The 22,288-nt window shown below is 40.6% G+C and overlaps 1 protein-coding gene across 2 annotated transcripts; it reads right to left on the bottom strand.

Moving 5' to 3' along the window:
* Positions 1–2,174: 2,174 nt before the first annotated feature.
* On the bottom strand, positions 2,175–21,030 carry atp6v1h (ATPase H+ transporting V1 subunit H). 2 transcript variants are annotated; one of them, XM_079173848.1, is made up of 14 exons: positions 20,991–21,030; positions 20,018–20,189; positions 19,130–19,229; positions 18,539–18,628; positions 18,161–18,274; positions 16,597–16,701; positions 15,457–15,516; positions 14,403–14,500; positions 13,074–13,266; positions 9,723–9,901; positions 9,269–9,394; positions 7,776–7,877; positions 7,027–7,140; positions 2,175–2,577 (listed from the first exon to the last, which is right to left on the bottom strand). In XM_079173848.1, the coding sequence occupies exons 2-14, from the start codon at positions 20,119–20,121 to the stop codon at positions 2,508–2,510; spliced, it is 1,455 nt and encodes a 484-aa protein (XP_079029974.1). In that variant the 5' UTR covers positions 20,122–20,189; positions 20,991–21,030; the 3' UTR covers positions 2,175–2,507. The 2 variants fall into 2 exon arrangements, with proteins under 2 accessions (XP_079029974.1, XP_079029975.1); XM_079173849.1 differs by lacking the exon at positions 20,991–21,030 and adding an exon at positions 20,805–20,852.
* Between the last annotated feature and the right edge of the window lie 1,258 nt (positions 21,031–22,288).

Below are 22,288 nucleotides of genomic sequence, written 5' to 3'. Positions count from 1 at the left end.
ACACATGTGAGTTCCCCTTTAACAACCCTTAAAATACAATATACGTTAAATGCCTTTTGAAAAACATTATATATTAAATGAAATTCAATGATTATTGTTAGGTGAGTTATTTCAAACAAAGTGAGGTGTAAGAATTATTACACTCATCGCCTTCCTTACAAATGGTAAATTTAATTTATGTAAAGCCTTTCTAGTCTTCCAATCACTCGAAGCGCTGCACACTACATGTCAACATTCACCCATTCACACACCAATGGCACAGCCATCGGGAGCTATATGGGGTTCAGTATATATAGTAAGGCGGTCGATCATCTGATTAGAGGACGACCTGCTCTACCTATATGAGCCACAGTTGATGTTGTTCAAACTTTGTTATTCAGGGATTTATTTGAGAGAAAATTGAAATTAAGAATTCAGTAGGTACAAAAAAATAAACAAAAAAACAGAGTTATATTCCAAACTCAGACTCAGCCCCTTAATCAAAACCTATTGTAGAAGTCAAAGCACATCCAAACAGCGGCCTCTTCCCCTACGAGAAGATTCTGTTTCTATGTGAACGTTACAACTGATTGTTGCAACTACTGGGTGTGCCGAGTGAAGTGAAATAGTGAAACGCAATTTAAAATGTTCTGTTGGGAGCACACTGCAACTGACAGCAGCATTTGAAACCTAATTTACTGCTAAATATATTTACAACTTAGTTTTCTTTTGAGAGCCGCTCGTCCACAACGAATGGTTTATCGGATTGTTCAGGGGAGACTGTGGGTAGAAGAACTGACTATTATTTCAAGGACTAAAGCTTTTGGCCTTTTCTGTGTGACGGTATGTGAAGAGTTTCCTGCAAGATACAACTTTTCATAGATAATTGATTCTGTCAGCTTAAATGGTCGACAGGAAGCTTTTGCATGTTTACTGGACAACAATTCCATATCTACTCAACATTCAATTTTCAGGAGACCGGGAGGTGTTATCTGCTTCTCTGCAATCATCATTGGACCAAGATGGCAGCGGCGATTGGACTCCGGAGCTGAGGGAAGTCTGGAGAGACTCATCTTCAGGACTTGGTGAGAGTGTTTGGAAAGGTTTCTGTTGTGGGCTGCAACTATTGATTACCTTCATCATTTTAAAATGTCAGAAAATGTCCGTAATCATTTCCCAAAGCAAAATCTTTAAATGTCTCGTCTTTGTCCAAAAACCCAAAGATATTTACTTCAAAATCGTAAAAGACTAAGTAAACATACAAATATTCCCATTAGAGAAGCTGGAACCTTTAAAAAAAACAAAAAAGACTAGTAATTAATATTGTTCTCATAAATCGGCTCTATATGAAAGAATGTAAGATGTTTGAGAAAACAAACATATCCTTATATGGTACACCTGTACAATCTAATACTATACTGTTCTGTTTCAAAGATCATTTTATGATGCCTATAATGTTCATTTCCTTTTTATTGACCTTTATATTTTAGCCTGATGGTTTTGCACTGGACTGCATTATATTTAGAGGGGTGTCTAATATTATGCCCCCCTTAAGAGGACAAACACATAATACACATCCCTCAAAATAATGAAGTCCAGTACAACACCAGCTTTAATTACGACTTAAATAATAAACCTGTTAATGTCACCAACAACTCAATATTATACGTTGTAAGGCAGCGCTGTTGTATTGGATTGCATTAGACAGCACAGATGCACCTAATAAAGAGTTTTCTTTAACACTGAAAAAGTGGTGGAAGCACAGATTTTAACTTAAAAGTAATGCTTTTGGTAAATCTAATGGGAAATAGGCTGTCATCGTTTTTGCTGGTTTTACAGTACTACTACTACTACTACTACTACTACTACTTTCAAAATAAAAATATACAAACCTTTTCACGGCACAACAGAGCACTGACATGTGAAGTGTAGCTCCTCTTTTTTCACCACTTCACCAGAGATTTTGACTCCCCACTACCGCTGCACTTTGAAGGATGAACAGAAGGTTACATCCAACTTGAGACTCCAGGCAGTGAAAACAAAACACTTGTTATTCAGCCTCAAGTCTTCACATGAGCTGCTTCTACTATTTGAGAGCCAATCGACCATGATAAGAAAACTCAATAACCGTATCAAGTTAATCTCAGTTAATCTCTTTGTTAATCAGCAGGTGCAATAATGCAGCACACAGGATCACCATAGATTAGCATCTTTATTGGGGTACACACAATGTTTTACAGGTAAGACTTAAATAAGTTGCAGTTTTGTACATTATCACAGACGTAAATTGCGACTTCGATCACCACACAACACTTCGCTGAGAGGGCACGACACGGAGCACGACAGTCAAATCAAGTAACATCGAGGATCATTCGGGGTGCGGATGGAAGGAGGAAACCACACCGTTGGATTTTTCAAGTCATTACACAAAATGAACGGCTGATTATTAAAATGGCAAAGAACAACGTACGTACGGGACACACTCATCCACACAGTAATACACAAACACGCACTTGCACAGGAACAGTTCAGCTTCGGGCGGCCACGGCCGGAGCCTGCTGCTGATCGCTGGACTGCAGTTGTCTCCCCAGGTACTCCCTGTGGAAGAAAGGGCAACAAGTTACACCTCAACACTCCAAACCCACTCAACGCTGATTCAGATGGATTTGAATTCTGATCCACCTGATGGCATTCAATACACATTTAAAAACACACTTTGTTACAAAGAGTACGATGAGAAGACCGATAGGAGCTACAGCCGGCAACCAATTAGCTTAGCTTAGCATAAAGACTGGAAGCAGGGGGAAACGGCTAGCATGGCTTTGTTCAAAGGAAACAATATCCGCACACCAGCAAAGTTTAGTTTAACCCGTCACAGCTGGTTTAATTGGTACAACAACATGTTGTGGTTATTTTGGGGGTTTTGTGCAAAACGAAGGACTATTTTCATCATTATTATTCATAATCTCACTTGAGAAGCTGGGAACAGAATATTTGGGTAATCAAAATAGTTGCTGGTTAGTTTTCTGCCAATTGACCAACGGATTAATTGATTCAAACAGAATTAGGGATTAGTCGACTAGTCGGTTAAACTCATTTTTTTATGAATCAAAGAAGCGGGCACAGGGGACATATTGATTTCAGCGGCATTTAAAATAATATTTGGTGATTGAAAATTGTGAATAACGATTTAAAATCTTTTTTTGGGGGGATGTTTTACCTTATAGATGAAATTGTGCTTTAGTTTGACCGAATTCTGACCGTTTTCTTACTTTAAGTTTAAACTTCTGTTTAAATGTCAGAAAATGTAACGCATGTGTGAATGACGTATAACACCAGTGAGTGATCAGTGAGCTTTAGAGTTCAGCTTCATATTGAACAGAACAAGTTCTTCAATATCCTTTAACGTCATCGTCAGAGACCGTTTTAACGGACGCTCTCATTTTGAGAATGCGAGCTCCTGACCCAGACGTACGTGTTGAAATCTACTCCCAGTATTTCGACAGGTCACACTTCTCCTTCAGGTTTCTTCTTGGCGGTGACATTTATGTGATATAGGATACGATATAATGGCCCTCACCTTGCTGCTAACAGAAATATCAACTGTCTCTCACAGATCTACAGATGGAAGAGGCTGGCAAATACATTCCGATGATGGAAGTTATGCTCCTTAAATGATGCCGCTTAAAAACTAGAACTCTGATAAACACCATCGCACTACATTTTCATCTGCAGAGCAACAAACTGGTTGGATTTGTTATTTTTAGACCTTTCCTACTTCTACTTTAAAAGGCTGTTGAGACAGCAGCAAAACAGCCTCTCTGATTCACACAGATTTTACTTTTCCGCATGTTTCCATTTGTCAGAATTCCACTCATCTCCGCTCAAAGCTTTTGCTGCCTCGTGTTTCATCCAATTGTTGAGCAGCAGGTAAACACAGTGTTTTCAAAGGCAAAAGGTCTTCATCTTCATCTTCACGTGAGGGTTTCACTGATTAGAATGCAGTTAATTAAAGACACAACAGGTTCTAAGCCCCTAAAATGTATTTCCTATAAGAACTTTTCAGGATTTCAGCTTTTTAAGAGGACAAATCTAACATACAGATCTACACACTTCCATGAAGTTATCAGGGACGACCTTTAGCTGGTCTGCGCGTAGCAGCGAGATGTTGATTCAGAACACCAACAGGGAGTTAATAAAGGCAGATGGCAATAATTGGACGGGTGAGCCAGAGTTATGGAGGTTGAGCTCATCCTTCAGCTGTTGTATGAACAGCAAAGCCAGTCGTGCACATCAAACACAGCAAGATATTAGTTAGCCGTAAATCAAAAGGCTATAAAAGGAAATACCCAAACTTTGTTAACAACTGAATAATAATAGCCAAGGTCGCTCCGACAATGACCTGAATACTGTTTTCAGATTATAAAATGTGACAAGTAGAGCACATTTTGCTCACAACTACACAATGTTAAAATAAAAAGAAAACAAAGCTACCCATAGAAAGAAGCACATTTGATTACTGGAGATCACATTCTGCCGAGTGATACTTTCAGTACAATGAGGACTGAAGGGAGGAATGACCTTTTAAAAGTCTCAACAAGGTCTCCTACAATTTCCTCCCTACCTGTCCGTCTTCTCAATGGGGTACGAGTGAGTTTGGAAAGTAATCTGGGCATCATTATCCAGCCGAGTGTATGAAAAGCATATCTAATAATATGCATGATGAAAATGTCCATGAAGACGACGGACTTGTGTAGAAAGGGCTGCGCTTCCGTCTGGGACACCGAGGACTGAGTGAAGCAACGATCATATTCTACCACAACTTCCAAGTTCCACAAACACACAACCTTTAGAAGCAAACTGAGGGGCAACAAAATGATAAACAAGAGAAGATTCTCCATTCACACATGCATCTGTGCTGTTGTCATGACAGCAGGGCCTTCAGTCAGGACGGGCAAGAAGATCTTCTCGTGGAAACAACAGCGAGGCCACCCGCTGAAGCTGCTTTAAAAACATCGTCCATTTGTGGGAGAATGACACCTCAGCTTTTCCCCAAAAAGATATATATTTCCAGCTTCTGTATTTCCCTCATTCCCCCCCCCCCGCCAGCACATAACAGAGAAAACCGACACGACAAACCTCGACTGTTTGCTTAATCGTCTCTCTCGAAGCCGTTACTTTATTCCAACACATCGATCATTGTGCTGCTGTGTCAGCGCGGCTGAAGAGCCGCGTGTCAACGCATGAAGATGAACTCATCAGAGGGAGCGGCGTGGGCGACTCCAGACACATGAGGAGTAGAAGTTAAATAAAATACGAGAATAGATGAACGTCTTCAGATGTGATTTGCTGTTAAATGAACCCCTGCTGCTTTGAGGTAGCAAGTGATGAGACGTCCAAATCAAATCAACTATAAAGCGCGGCCTGAATCTTTCATCAGTTTTCAACTTCCAATTCCTGCTTTTATTTATACGAGATATTTATACGCAGCTCAGGTTTTTCTTCCATCCATTTTCATAACAATCTTTCTATTACTTTACTGTATGGCAAATAAATCAAAACAGGAGATTTGATTTCTGGGATTCAAACATGTGGCCAAATACTGTAGATATTTTATAAAAAAAGGGACCTGCGCAAACTTCTCAAAAATCCCAAATCATGCAATTAACCCTGCGTTCGCCTTTTCTCTTCCTGCAACGCTGATCTGTTTTTTTCGGCCTATTATAGATAAAACAAAGATCTGTCTCACATTGGAAGCGGCAGTATTCAGGCTGAGGTGGGGACAACGCATCTTTAGATCGTAGGTCTAATAGCGGGAATCAGCTTCTCTTCCTTCACAGTCACTGAAAACCTTTTGTGCTACAGTGGTTAAATAAACTTCTGCGCACACTCCAGCGAACAGACGGTTTACACAGAACATTAAGGTCACTTAGATCGGAAAACAGCACTACACTGTGATAATAAACACAATACGTCCATCCACAGTTGCTCAGGGAGTAGAGTGTGTTTTAGATAGTGGCAGCAAAACAAACACATTTTCACTTTTGTTTTTTGCTGGATGATCTTTAGTGTTTCCAAGCAATCCGGTAGACAGAAAACACACACACAGAGATAATGGGCAGGTCGAGTCTTTGGGCTCCGAGAAAATGTGAGGAGCGGTGCCTCAATACTGAAGAATAAATATATGTTTTTTTTTGTAATTAAGATTCCTTAAATGTTGTTGGTAGAGACTTGAAGCTAAGCATACCGGCTGCTGGTTGTTGCTTCATATTCCCTCTACAGAAACGAACATTGTATCGATCTTCTCACCTAACTCAATGAGCGTATTTTCATTTTCTAAGACAAACAGCTCCCACGAAGGAGCTGGAGCATGAGCCCAGTGAGGGAACCGTTGCCAGTATAGAGGCAATCTTTAAACTGCAGCCACAGTGACAAAGCTCTGTTCACACTTAGCCATCAAGATGGACCAGCAAGCCACCGATTGACAACATCAAATCAAAACTGACTCACTGCTCCGCCTTGACGTGCGACGAACACAACAGCACAAAATAAATAGAGGTCTGTCTTCTATATTTACATTTATATACAGACTTTAACAGCAGAATACCGATGTAATAAACACGTGTTCAAGTATCTCAGGTCACTTTTTAAAGGCCTTGACATGATCCACCCACCACACAGAGGATTTCATTTATTTTACTTGAGTAGACTGTGTGGACGAGTACAGACAGAGCTTGAGTGACTCTTTGAATCTCCTGCTGGCTTTGTTGGAGCAAATTATAGTTTCATCAATCTTATCAGGATGCGGTCCATTAACCGTGCACAATTACCAGCACGTCTACGCCCAACTTCAACCGAAGCGGACGTCTAATCAGCCGAAAATGAATGAAAATTCCCGTGAGGGTGTGCAGGGCCTTTAAATCGTTTGAATGCACATGTAGGGCTTGTTATTGAATTTCAGGAAGCCTGGTTCAACTCAAACTTTAAGGGCTCGCTATAACAACATCCGAATGCATGGCATCAATGAAGCTACGACGGTGTCCATACCAGTTGTGGACCATGAGCTTCTGCACAGCCAGCAGCGCGTTGTAGCGGACGAGCTGGTCCTCGTGGTGCATGTGATTCATCACCAGCTGTTTTCCACCCAGCTGCTCAATCACCCTGAAAGAGGAGGGATGAGAGGAAGAATGAGAGACAGCCACACACATAACGGGTTATTTTCATGTCCCAGGTCATTGGGTGATCCAGCAGCAGGTAATTGAATCCAGCCTGACTGTAATGTTCTAAGTATCTTCTGAAGGATCACTGGCCTTATGAAAGGATATAGTGCTCTGACGAGGAAAGAAAACCGACATAATGACGGTTATAACACAGTAAATGGTGTGGCCAGGGAAAAGTAAAGTATGTTAAAGTACAGAAACACCGGTACTGTTGCTTATCAACTAAAAGTGTATCTAGTGGGCTCCAATTATGAATGTTAAGGCTAGAAATGGGGTACATCAACCCGTAGACCTGACTACAGGGTAATGAGATTAATAACCCAATTATTGATCTGTCAATCACACGGTGTCTGTAGGATAACAAACATTGAGGGAAACAAACAATACATGATGATAAAGGAAGTGACGAACACCCTGAACTTCAATCAGACACAAACATACAACGATCTCTCTTATTTCCTTGGAGCTTTGGTGAGCTTCACTTGTACAGACCAATCACTGTGTTCACATATGCGTTCTACACATAGTGGATTTAAGCTTTGCTACGAATTGGTTTTTCACAGAAACATGCCTCACCGTTTGCCTCGTGGGTAATGCCGCACATACTCTCCAACATCGTGAGCTGCCACTGCAATGACTTGAGGATCGTCAGACACCTCCAAGAGCCTCGTCAAGATCCTGTTCAAGAAAGGGAGAGGAAATAGAGAGCCTTTGAATGCCGACGTCTCTCTGCATCAATAGGCCGATTGGATTTCTCAGATGCCGCAAGGCAAAGACTTTTCAGAGAAAGCTTCATAAAGCAAATAGATTAGCTGCGATTATTTTTCACAGCTAAAGTGTTGGATGTAGAAATGCACTGACCTCTCTGAAAGCTAAGGTTAATGCATCTTTAATACTGAGAATCCCACGAACATAAGGAGTATGAATAAGTGGGACCTCTCGGTTCAAAGTGAGACAAAGCGTGGGTGAGAGTCTTAGGGACAGAGGAGAATAGAGACAGAGATGATGCTTGAGCTGATTACAGAGGCTGTGGTTACAATCGTCTTTTAATGTCATTAACTGTCAAGTCTGTATGCTCTGAGACCGGATTTTGCTCGCATTGGGATCCCATCAGCCATCAGTACGATGAGAGGAGGAAAACCGGGGCTGGAGCACAGCTGAGACTCTTCAAGTTGGGCCAGTTGATTTTGCCGCTTTAAAATAAAAGCTTTTAAATAACAGGAAGCTGTTATTGTTAGAAATTTGCAGGAAAATGTGGTTCGCACCGAATTAGCGAGAGCTTCATTAGCGGCTATTCTTCAATAAATACACGTCTACTGACGATGCAGGCAGGAAGAGCAAGCGTCAGTTTACAGGAAATGAAATGTGTTCTGATCTGGTGCATCCCATCACAAAGGTCAGTGACGAGACGATGAGAAGACGAGTAGGTCAGGATTTGTACTGAATGTCAGTCGCCCAAACAGAGTGTGTGACTGGAATAACGACGAACAGAGACACACATTGATGTTTCGTAGCTTGTGATCTTTAGATTGGACACACGCACAAGAAAGAAAAAACACGTTAAGAGGCTGTGCAATCATCAGACATGAGTGTGTGGCTTTTCAGGAGCTGTTAAAAGTACGACCTGAGATGAGTGTTTTAAACATATGTGACCAGAGGTGTTTAATACAAACTATTATCTCAATTTAAGAATTAATTTGTATCTTTTTAAACTTTAAATTTCAACCCTTCAACATTAGGTTTCAGATTTTTTTTAATCGATATCATATAAATATCATATTTTTTCATTTGGGGAACAGTACTAAATCTTTCAAAACCTAATATTTATATACAGCTTAGAGAAAAAAAACTTGAAATCATGTCTTTTCATCTCAAATTCATTTCCATTTTGGCAACATCATAATAACGCTGCACAATTAAATGAATATTAATAGCAATCACGATTTGGGCTTCCCACAATTAAATGAACGTGATCGCCTGAGATACTGACGTCTCATTTTTGTCATAATGGTGCAGCGCTACATCTTAGTGTATGTTGTGTCCCGCCACAATAAAACGCTTCATCTTACTTGAGCAGCTCGTAGTTCTTCTCATTCAGGCGGACGGCGTTCTCACGCCAGAACTTCTCCGACTTGTGCACAGGACTCCATTCCAAGCGGCCGGACTTGAGTTCAGAGCTGTACTCGTCAAATGAGCTGTTGATAAAAAAACATTCATAGAACATTAAAACGCTTTTTTTCTCCCCCAACAAGTTAAGAAGACAGCCCAGGGGTCACTTTTTATTTTTGACCCTCGGCAAAAATTGCTGATTTCTCTCAACCCATCTGTGGTAAAGCAAAACACTTCAGATATTATCTAAAGGTCACTCACACATGAAAGCAAAACAGCCTTCAAAGTAAACAGAAATATGTCTGAAAGAATAGAATAGCTTCATAAAGATATACCAGATTCATGGACAGCACTACAGCCCTCATGACTGGAAACGAATGCTTTGTTGTTCATGAGATGGAAGCGACCGGGTACCTGAGATCCTGCACGCTCTCTCCCAGGCTCTCCAGCAGGAACTTGATGTCCTCGGTGATGTCCTCGTCGTCGTACTTCTGCTGTTCGAGGTTCTCGAGTTGCTTCAGCACTTTGCACTGAATCATGGCCAGAGCGTACTCCTGACGAGTCTCCTTCTCTCCCGACTTCTCCAGCAGATTCTGTCAAAAGGAACAGTGTGAGGAACAGATGTTGCACATTCATTACTCCGCTCATAACTGAGCCTTTGAGAGATGAGAACATCTGAAAGAATACACCTATTCATAGCCAGTGCTTGAAGTAGAAGAAAAGAAACAAGTGCCAGCACTCACCATTGCAAATCAATCAATGAAAGAGTACATACAAAGGGCTGCAACAATCAGCTGATTTATCAACTAATTGAGCACCAGAAATATCAACATGAATCAATTATTTATATTATGATATCTAAAGTATATTGTTGAGTTTAAAGAACCACTGAAACTGGAAAATATTTGAGGTATTAGGAATGATAAAATCTGTGGACATGCATCTCTTTAACATATTGTGTGTGACAGCCATGAAGCACATGGACATCAACAACAGAACACATGTGGGACATGGAAAAATGTACCTTTACAATCAGATCACATAAAAAATGGAATTAAGATAGACTCCTCCCCCAAAATCAACCCTCCTTTCTCTTACACTTCACTACTAATAACGTTATTCAAGTTATGAATTTCTTAAAGCAGGATTCAATTCCAGGTGTTGTGAGTGAGCTGTGAAAGGGATGCATGCAGAGGTGCACTACAAGAAGAAGACAATGTGAAAGTATTGTAAACGCTAATTCTGTGACAAAATATCTGGACAAAGAAAAACTGAGAAAATGTTCCGGTAGTGACATTTTGGAGTGACTCCAAAGAAAAGTGGCCGATTACTCTACCCTAAGCCGCTATCGGCATTTACATAATGAGGGCATTTGGGGAAAACAAGCAACATGAAGAGCAACGTGGAATATTTCTGTAAAATGATTTTGTAAAAAAAAGAAAAAAAGACATTATTATTCGGAGCCCCGTCCAAAGAAAATGTGTTTCTTTGTGAGGAGCAATGTTTTTTGTAGCTCCCCTCACTCTACGTTGAAAACCCCCTCGAGAAAACCCAGCGAACGTCGAGACGTCTTAAGAGTCTCCCTTCACTGCCCGCCATAGTTTTTAATTAGCTGTAATAAAGCAGTCAAACCAAACTGCAAACTTCTCTCCCCAATTAAAAGCCGAGCCCCTTTCTTTTATGGGCGCATTCACAAACGCTTGATGTGACAGCTCTGCTGGCGTGAGAGGTGATGAATGAGCTTTGGGAAAGAAATTGAAAGCAGGAACACATGGAGTCTTTTGAGGTAAACATGATACAGTACAGATATTCCCTGACATTTGGTCTCAAAACAACTTCTTTCAGTAAACAAAAGACACGACAAAGGTAGTCCGTCAGGAACACAGATGTCTATTTACCGTGGTTGCAATGACACTGGAATACTGATTGAAACGGGCTTAGGGGGAAACACAAGCAACCTTAAATACCTTCTTTAAAGTTGGGTTTGAAAATCAGCTACAACTTTCCTCCACTAGTGTATAAGCTCATGTTTCAATCATGTAATCAAAGGCGTTTACCACACCATTGTGCTGTAAGCAAGGTCGCTGAGGCTGCAGTCTGCAGTTGCATAGAGCTAGAATATCACCGAGGATTTTCATTTTTAAATATACATTTCTTCAACGCTGTGATTCGTTGACTCGACTATTTAGTTTGCCGTTCAATAGACCGTTTTTTTAGTGCTGAAGTAATTAGAACGTCACAGTGTTAGCTGGAGGCAAACAAGAATCACCTCACAGTAGGAGGCCACATCACCGACGTCATCTTGCTGTGTTGTTGGGTGCCAGAATCGAAGGAGTAAGCTCTAACTACATTTGACCACATCCCAGCGAGCATTGCCAGTCAAAAACGAAAAGATCATTCTAAGCCAACTATGGTTAAACACGATCAGAGGAAAGGATTGGACTGAGACGATCATCAGAAATGTGTGTATTTGCAGGGGCTCCAGACAGCAGCCAAAGTGGCATACGGGATCAGTTTTGAACATTTCTGGTGCTCACATTCATGCGAGTGCATGATGATCATTATCATTGGAGCCCCCCGTCTATTCCATCCCCGCCTCCAAAGTCTCCTTGACAAGCTGAGTGTCGAGTTGCCGAGTTGCAAGCGCACAGGGATGGTTCGAGCTCGTGACAACCACCGCGCTCGCAGGACTGCTTTTTCTGCAGGTGGAGCACAAACGCTCCCTCCTGATGACGCTTTACTGCTCGCTCTGTGCACTCGTATCACGTTCGGGCGCCTGGTTTTGTTTGTGCGCGGGATGACACTGATTAAACATCGTGAGCACGTACGTATTGGTGCGCTCGTCTGGCGGAAAACTTAACTAAACGATCCATTTCCATTTCCACCTCGAGCTCTGCAACCTGGAAGTTATCACATTGATTTTCAATTTAATTCCCAGATGTCCCAGGCATGTGTTGGTGCCCTGTCAGACTCACTAAGTTCCTCTAGTATAATAAGCACCACGGCATGTGAATAAATGGAGCCTCTGCCGCTGATTTAATTTCATCAGGGTAGAATATGGGGAATTCATAACCTGTCTCAAACACAAACCAACAGAGCAAGTCCAGAAAGCAGCTCTTAATAGTACATTAAACATTCAGTGGCTGTGTTGAGCAATCGCAGCAGGTAAGGGCAGCATAACCATAAATTATTTTTATGTATCTTTTATGGGCTTTGTTGTTTTATAGGTTGCCTCAGCTGTTGTATAAGAGTTGTCGCTTCAGTTTGCTCTTGTTGAGACAGAGAACTCTAATTCTAATTTAAATGCAAATGTTGTTTTAAAATGCACACGGACCCTCCTATAGCAATATAAAAGGGATTGAATGAAATTATGACCTGAAAACTTTTCCAAGTAATTTAAAAAAATATTTCATAGCTCCAGGTTTTGCCAAAAATTAAAGGACTTTCATGACACCCCTTCATGTGACCTCATTTACAGCGACGGATATTTCCCTCAGTTGCTCTGACAAATGTGTACCTGGAAAACACGTGTGCTGGTGCCTAATTGCATATTTTACAGGGTGGTGATTCCGATGATGTTTAATGCTTTTTTTCATCAGTTTGATACTTTGGTAAATGCAATAGTAATGTAGCTAATTTAAATAAATCTTGCAGCCACCTTAGCCAAAAGATATGAGACAGAAATTCAGGCAGTGTGGTCATTTTCAGTGAAAAGTTGCATTTTAGAGATATACGCAGTATCTGAGTGAAAAATTCTCCTCGTACCCTGAAGGCAGCCAGAATGATTCGAGTGACTTTCTCCTTGACAGACTCCTGGAGGATGTCGGACAGGGCCGGCACTACGTTGTAGCGTCTCAACTGCTCACAGAGCTGAGGACTGAAGGCCAGGAGCCAAACACAGAAGATCATCTGGTACTGGAGCTGGAAGCCACACTTGTTGCTCAGCACTGCTGTGATGCTGAAACAGAAAACACAAGATAAATTCATTAAAAACTAAAAACGGAAAAAAAACAAACTAAGTGCTGGTAAAAAGAACCCTCACTACATGTACCGTATGTTTACTAATAGGTTGGCTCTCACAGCTGTGTGCCTGCATGATGCTCATCCATTACCTCTGATGATTGCTGAGAATAACGGAAGAGTAGCTCAAAATACAGAGTACTAATGACTACAGCGAGTCATGCATTTGAGAAGTAGCTGGTAAGTGCGGAGATGCGGCTCTCGTAAATGTACAAAATCAAAACAAAATGAAGCAGTACAGCTGGTTTTACAATGCTGTATCAAGAAGAAGTGATCAAGTGAAAGATTTATTAACAATTTGGACGATGAACAATTGGGAATGTTGAGCCTTTTGCACGGTTCTTTTTCAGTCACTACAACCTACTCCCCTTGTAGCTGCACAAAGTGCTGCATCCATGTCACAAGCGAGTATGTGGTATGAACCAATCGATTGACATCTCAGACTTTCTTTGAGCCATGCTTGGGTTCATCTTGGGTGGAATAAAAATATTTGTAGTTGTACGTAGATTTTTCCATCTACATCTCAACAATGTGACACACACCCACATATTTGACTGAAAGCCTTTGAAGATTTAATATTAATTGATTTGTGTTGGTAAGCCAAAGAGTCACAAAGGGTCAATAAGTGTCACACATCAGAGCCAAAGAGAGAGCTCAGGCCATCTCACTGGGCTCCCGGCACCTTTTACAAAGACAGTTTAATTGGCTTCCACCAGGACGGACATTCACCTCTCTGGAAATGGCACGAACAGGTACATGAGTTATATTATTCCAGCAATAATTGGCTATTAGAAGAAATTGTAATCTGGCCTACTACTAGCTATGGATCTCAGAGGGTGTCCTCTAGTTTCTGGCTTCTTCTTCTTCTTTCCTATATTTGTATTTATTATGGTTTTTGCTTATTGCTATACTTCATTCTAAATTGCCGGCTGTCTGTAAGCAAACTTGCCGTCACTCTCTCTCTCCCTGAATTCCCACTGTCATCTCTCTGCCGCCTTTATAACAATTAAAAAAAAAAAACTTTTGGAGACTGAAAATCTTAAGGGAACCCTGTTTTAGACAGTTATCACTCACCAGTTGACTCCATCAGCCTCCACCCAGGCAAACCTGTACTCATTCACCCTCAGCATCAGCTGAAGGCACCCAGCCACACACTGCACGTACTGAGAGCTCTGCAAATGAAACGAGGCAAACGTTTACTCAAACAGAAGCGGGAGCCTTAGCCGTGTAATCAGGAAAACAAACGCATGTCAGAAGGTCAAGTACAATCAGTGCAGTAGTTGACAAGCAGATACAGCACGTGGAAGAAGGCCAGACCCAAAACTTGCATTCCCGCCACCGATCAAACCTGAGGCATTGCACATGCAGTCTATAGCATCAACACATGCTAGATCACAGACCCAACAGTGCAATACACAGCAATAGCAGGGGAAAGTGCCCCCTGAGCAGAATCATGTAAATTGAGATTAGAGTGGAGGAAGCAGAGAGGAGAAAATAGATCGCATTAATCTGTTAATTAACAGAGGGATGAAGAAAAGCAAGGAAGTCCGGCAAGAAGAGCAGGCAGCAGTGAAGACAGAAGAGCGGAGGAATGGCGGTTACCTGGCTGAAAATGCAGGAGAAAAGATGATGTTCAATAATTAGATAGCGCTCATGTCAGTAGATTTCTGAGCACACTTCTCAGAATGATGGCGCTATGCTTGACAAGGTGAGTGGTATAAAATGGAAGGGTGCTGCTGCTGCTGTGCGAATTATATTCCAATTTCCCCTTGTTATCCTAATGTAGAGGAAAAGCTGGTTGTCATGCACTTTCAGCACGAAGGAGAAGTAGCTTACTGCATGCAGTTTCTACAGTTAGAACCAATCAGTGGCAGCAAACACCATGCTGTCTAAATGGAGAATCCCCCTAAACTTGCTCTAACAGACTCAGGACTCCAACAATCGGCAGTTATTCATGAAAAACTGGAATGCAGAGAACAGGGTGGGAGAGATAAAGAGGGAAAAGAAAAGATGCGAAAGTCCAGTGACACCTGACACGACGCCAGCTTGCAAAAAATATCCTGTCACTTCCTGTTTGTTCTTTTTAGAAGCGCCAAGCTGACCAAGGACGCACTTCACTCATACTCACTTCAGTGGGGGAAATAGTTCCTGCTCCTGAGCCTGTTTCTGGACCTGTACCATGTAGGTTCTAATGAGAGATAAACAAAACAAACAGGTGCACAAGTGTTCACAATTCCGTCGCTTTCAGCTAAAGGTACAGTGGCGCTGGACTACACAGCATGAGCTGTAAGCATCGCCACCAGTGAAACTCAGTGACAGTGGATGCTCACCGGCTGTTGAGGAAAGAAATGGAGAATAATAAAACATAATTTCAAGAAGCAGTTATAGTTTGTGAAGATATTTTGCAAAGGCACAGAATGTTCAAAACAAAAGAGAGGATGACAAAAACATGCTTTTAGAACAGCGGACTATATCTGGACTGAACAACACCTCCGGATGTTTTAGAAATATTTGGTGTGCAATGCAGAAGCACAAAAGGAACTGTGAATCAATATTCAGGTATTTCATCAGCCCACTCTTTGGTGCATACAGCTGCCGAGGCAAACTGCTCGAACTCGACACGAATAAATGCACTAAACTCATTCAGACAAGGTTTTAGAGAGATTATAATTAAGGGAACACTAATTTGGCTGTTTGGATAAAATAATAAACACTTTGGAACAAGGTGAATAAATTCCACTTCATTAAAAAGAAGCCAATGTCTCTTGAAGCTTGGTAGCTAAGAAATTAGTAACCCATGACATGACAAATTGAATTAGTTAATATATTTCAGAGAGTATACTGTGTACACACACAGACGCATCATCTGATTCATGCTGCCAAGAAAATAAATCCCAGTGAATTAGACCTTTCAAACAGCACAACGATCATAAAGAACTTCTAATTTTCAAAAGAGCATAACCTCCACATCTTTACCTTTCATCCCAGAATTAAAATGCATTATTTATCTTAAAAACGAAGGACTTTGAAAAGGTTCGTTACATAAATCAGACAGAAAATAAAATTTTATTGTGAAAAAAAAAAGGCACTGTAACATTACAAAATGTGCATCAGGTCACATGGCAACATTGATGTCTTTGTTCCAAATGCTGTTTGACGTCTTGAAATCAATGACAAAAGCCACTGAAACCCCCTCAGTAGTCTAGATATTTAGAAAGACTTTTATACATCACAAGATATTGTAGCAACACCACGCAGACGTACACACCTGTGAACTGAGTTGGCTTTTGATCCAGTTGAAGTAGTAGTTCAGATCACTTCCCTCCATCAGATCACGGCTCCAGGCAGCCAGCTTAGCGATGATCCTCGCCGCCTAATAAAGGAAGGAGGACATAATAAATTATTATTGATGCGCATGAAAGTCTTTCAACAGTAGAAATGTACAGCCAGGCCAGAATAAAAAGTATTTCTTATTTATAACTAAAATGGCAGCAATAGCAATCATATAAACTTAAGAATTTCATTTTTGCTGTGAAAATATAAATACAGTAAATTATATTTTTCAGCAACAGTAATGAAACAAATTCATTTTGCTGCTTTGTTTTAGTATTAATGTAAGAGCTAAAACAACTTATTCCCATTACTGGCTATGGGATCAAGTCTTCTATGACGCATCACCCACTCCACACAATTGAAGTTGACCGATTTGTCTGAAATCGTGACATGAAACATCAGTTTCTCATTAAAAAAAGGTATCGTCCAATGAGTGCAGCAGGGTAACTTATGATTAGCCAATAGGTGCCAGGGGCGGGACTAACGCCATTGTCAAGCTGTGCGTATGTCTTCTCAATATCGCCCGACATCGTAGTTTGTACTTTGCTCAGCTCCGCTCTCAAAACCAGTGGCTTTGCATCAATGTCAACTTTAATTGCTAGATGTTAGATGCAGGCGGATACTTGGGTCTCAAGTGGAGGCAATGTCGGACTGAAGATGGAAACAGAGTTGACAGTTCTGTCGGATCTTTCATTTAAAGTCCAGGTAGAGGGAGAAATGAAGAGAATAGGATGAAGGCTGGGCACATAACAAGCACTTCAATCTAAATGATATTGTTCTAAAACACAGCCCAAAACCTGACTATAAAAGGAAAACGTGATCTACAACCTCATCTAAGTGCAAAAATGACTGAAGCCACATCGACTATCTCATGAACAATGTTTGGTTTGTAAAGTGCGTCCTGTGCCCTGTGATGAGATCGTAACAAATTCTGTATCCAATTTCCTCCTTGGCAGGAGAAGACGTGTTGAAATATAGAGGCTCTAATTTAAAAACAAGAGTCAGCCCCGAGCGTTGGATTGAGTTAAAGTGCTGTGTCGCAGACTTGGGGTCACATTATGCCCACCTGCTGGATGCCATCTGGCTGGTTTTTATAATTAAGCTGTGGGTGCCCTTTCATAGTACTCAGTGTTTCATTGGGTGGTCATCCTGTATCTGAATAAGGGTGGCAGGAAGAAATCATTACATTAATTGCCTGTTTTCAAGGAAAGGGGAGAAGGTTGCTTTGTGAGGAATTATTGATGCCTTCCTTTGATTAGAAGCAGAGGCAAAAAATTTAATGGAATCCACCACCTTATCTGTGAAAATAAGATTTCTGATATTCTATTCAGACTTCTCTGATGTTTGATAGATGATGCATGTCAGAAACTAAAAATACCACAATGTGCTTATGTTTTAAGCACGGCCGGAGATGTTTCCCCACCTAATGTTGCAGGGGCAGCTTGCGTTGTGATGGGACTCAGAAAAACACTTGCTTGTATTAAGAACTCTTCACTAACCATGTGGACAGTAAAAAGGTCCTGACGATTCAGCATTGGAAGGAAGTAGGACCAGGCGGTGTTCTTCGTCTTTTTGGCATAGTCAAAGAAGATGCTGACCCGCAGATGGTTCTCCTGAGACACAGATACATTAAGATTATAGATGAGCTCTTACAGATTGTTCAGACTTAACCAGCAAAAATCAATCAGCTGCATTGACTGCATGGAATGCAATCATTCTATTATTTTTTTATCTCGATAAAAAAAAAAAATGGCATTACAGAATTGATTCCAAAATATGTCATGATGTAAAATCAGTGTTGATAGAGTCTGATATCTTCATCATTAAAAGGTGCAATCACTCATAGGGATATCACAATATCAGTGGGATATGTTTACCTGCAGAGTGTCATCAATCAGGGTCAGGATGTACTGGACTGTTTGCTCCTTGGAGATGTGGGCCATCAGGCTCAAGAATGTCTTTGCACACTGAGCAAAAACAAACACAAACAAAGTCAGAATGACACAGAAAGACACAGCACCCATAGAACAATTGACAAATTGAACAAACTCTCTTTGCTTTTATTCTGCCCGACAGCTCTACCAACAGGCAAGAGAAGGACTCTGGTCAGCAGCAAAATGCTTATGTTACAGCATAAGGGTGCTTTCAGATCAACAATAGCACTGCAGCAGAATAATGAAAGAATCTGCATTGGGGTGGGCATGTTAGAAATAAAGTATTAATCAGGAAGTCTGGTGTAAAGGTGTTTAAAAATCAAAGACACTGCAGGTGTTCCTTCCACTTGGTATGAACATTTAAACACATAAGCGCCAGCTCTGTGAGTCCAAAAGCACATAATGATGGAAGATGCCTGTGTTTTCTCTTTTGCTGCAATGCCATTATTTACCTTCTCTGTGCAACCGGTCTGCATAATTTCTATGGTTGTGAACTTAAGTTGAAAACAACTGAAAATAAATCTAAAGTAATACCTGATGTCCTTCATTGGAAAGTATGACCTGTTTCTCCTCAGAGTTGGCCACCTCAAATTTCTTGATGAATTCACAGTCCTCTGCTGAGATCATCTGACTCCTGCAAGAGAATTCATGAAGCCACTGCCATTTTAGCACAATGCTACTACAATATGCAATTACGTATACTTATACGTTGGTTGGCCTACAAAGACAGTTAATGATGATAATTAATGATTAATCATGAGGCATTCAACACATTTCCTTTACCATTGGAGCACCACTGACCCTCTCACTGGAGGACTGGGCTTTGCTTTGTCACTAGAATGTTACTTGTAATTGCAAGAGCAGCTTGCACAATAATGGCAATTAACCTGTAAATACCACATGTTCTAGTTAAGGCGAAACACACCATGGATGTTCCATGGAGGAAGGCAGATATAGTAAAACAAGAGAGTACATCCAAACTAAATGAAACAAGGAATCAAGTCATTCTAGAAATTATAATGTGAGTCACAAGTCCAAAGGCTAAAAGAGGAAGTAGCACCCAAGACAGTGAATCACAACACAGGAACTACAGCAGAGCTGCTTTAGGATTGAATCAATAGCTCTGCAATTATTACACTGATGTATTCAGAAAGATTGATGTACTGAAAGCTTAACTTATCTAAGAACAGTTTGTTGACTTTATTATGTGACTTTATATGTTAAATATGCAAATTAATTAGCAAAATGTGCAGTTTATTTTCTATTTTATGCCAAGTAGAGTGCTGAAGCCTCTCAATTGTATTAGATTAATTCAATTCATGGCAGAGCTGTTTGTGTTGAATTGCATTAGCACAGGACAGGTGTACCTGATCGAGTGTATGTTTACATGATGTAACTGTTACTGCTGCAAAGTGTACTCACTGCAGGTAGGACTGCCAGTTGACCTGATTGGCCCGCACCTCAGCTGCCTTTGCAGCTATGATGTTGGTGGGAACTGCAGCGTCCACAGCCCCGCGGATATCCATCCTGTAATATATCCACTACAGTATATCTATATATATATATGTATGTATGGAGGAAAATCCAACTCCACCTGGTTGGAAACACCACAGTAAACATCAGCACAGTCACTCAACATCAGCAGCAATGTTACAGGTGTTGGCCTGGTTAGATAATGTACATCAACCACTTATAGTCAACAATACAACACCAGATGCTGATAATCAAATAAAGATGGTATGACAGTAAACTAGTTGGGTTAGCTAGCTGGCTGTTACAGAGCTGTAACCAGGAATAAAGCTATTACATAGTAATATTTTAGCTAAAAAAATAATTTTCCATTTAAAAACAGTGACAATTTCGACATATGTCAGAAATATTAACCTTTCATTTTACCTTCCAAGTTCAACTAGCGGTAATTGACATCAGTTATCAAGCTAACAAACTGCCACACAGCCCAGCAGCTAACGTTAGTTAGCAGTTAGGTTAGCTAGGTCATAGATAACTAACGCTAGCTTAACCCAATGTCACGACGTATTTCCGACATTAGAAAACGGAGGTTGTATCTTGTGACATTAAACTATTTTAAAAGGCCCGTAGTCAAATATAACGCATACATTTAAAATTGCACAATTATGACGTTAACGAAGGCACATAGGTAACGCAGTAAGCTAAGCATTAGCTAGCACAATAAGATGATGATGCTAACCTAAGCTAGCTGCGCGAACATAGCTTCGCATCCATTCTGTCACCGTGTGAAAATATGACAACCGTTACACGGGTGACGTCAATAACATCTACACTCTCAGAATCCCCAAAGTCTTATAGATAGGACATTCATTTTAATTTTTTCTGATAATCAATAACGGAGAAACATCTAGGTTGAGTTACTCACCCAGTTGCCTTGTGCGAACAGCTGACTGACTACAACACGGCGTCACAATCTATCATGTGACAGTCACGTGCTCTCTGACAGTCACATGCTCTCTGACAGTTCCGCGTATGAGTGGAGTTGGAGGAGACGCACGGGTTTTTACTTTTAAGATCAGAAATACGTTACAACAGTATGATGTTTCCAATGACAAACATCTATGTAATATATGCGTTACTGATAAATCATATCAGGTATAAACAAGTATCAAACAAAACCAGAATTTGTTGTAAAGCATCACACAGATATCAATCATAAAGTGTCAAATAAATGTAGTGCAGCAAAAAGTAAAATATATGCCTCTGAAGTGCAGTATAGAAGTATAAAGTAGCAGAAAATGGATAGACAGTAAAGTTCAAGTACCTCATACTAAAGTACACAACTGCTAGAGAGATGCACTGTATGGGTGTTTTTCTGAAGATTGTAGAAATATTATGGTCAGTTTGTGTTTTAAGATTCTAATAATAATTGTTATTATTATGTTTACAGTAATTATATACATTCATCGTATTATTTAATAAACTTTTTTATTAACAGTGCTGCAATATCCATTGGCTATGAGCAGGACTATCAATACATTTCAGGAAATCTGACTTTATTCCTTATTTGCTTTTCCTAGAAACAACAGAAATAAAGCTGGATCTAATTCAACACAATTACGTTCCTTGACTTTACAGAACCACAAGAAAATAATGAATGTATTAAGTTGAAATTACCACGTGGAAGTTCTGTATGCTCGACTCCCTTGTTGTCTTTTTAATAATTCACCAGTCTTGCCCTAAAGAACAAGGAGGAAAAACCTCCAACATCCTGATGAGGCTAGAAAATGAGATATCCACGACATCTGACTCCAGCCAATCAATAACAATCGGCTGTATTATCAGCAAGGGGGGAAGATGACAGAGAGCTGAAGTCAGTTGATTGCTCATAGTGAAGAGCTTTGATTGGTGTTTATCCTTGGGAGTCTATAATGAGTGACACGACCAAATAGGTCGATAGAGGCTCCTCAGTAAAACACATTAGCACCGCAGAGTGTACATATTAACGGTGCTGCATGTACATTGCGGCCAAATGTTTCCTCCAAAAAGTCCAATTACCAAAGTGTTCCAGTCTATAGCATGGGAGGTTTCATCAAGGAGCATATACAATCACAAATGAATCCACGTCTGTCACTAGTCTTCCTCTCTGTCCATCTCACTCAGACACTAAGACCTCCTGGCTTAATCTGGCCTAAGCTGGGGAGACGCAGTAAAGCGCAGAGG

This window comes from Pholis gunnellus (genome assembly GCF_910591455.1).
Source record: "Pholis gunnellus genome assembly, chromosome: 14".
Classification (NCBI taxonomy): Eukaryota; Metazoa; Chordata; class Actinopteri; order Perciformes; family Pholidae; genus Pholis; species Pholis gunnellus.
This window is presented reverse-complemented; position numbering and strand designations above follow the sequence as displayed.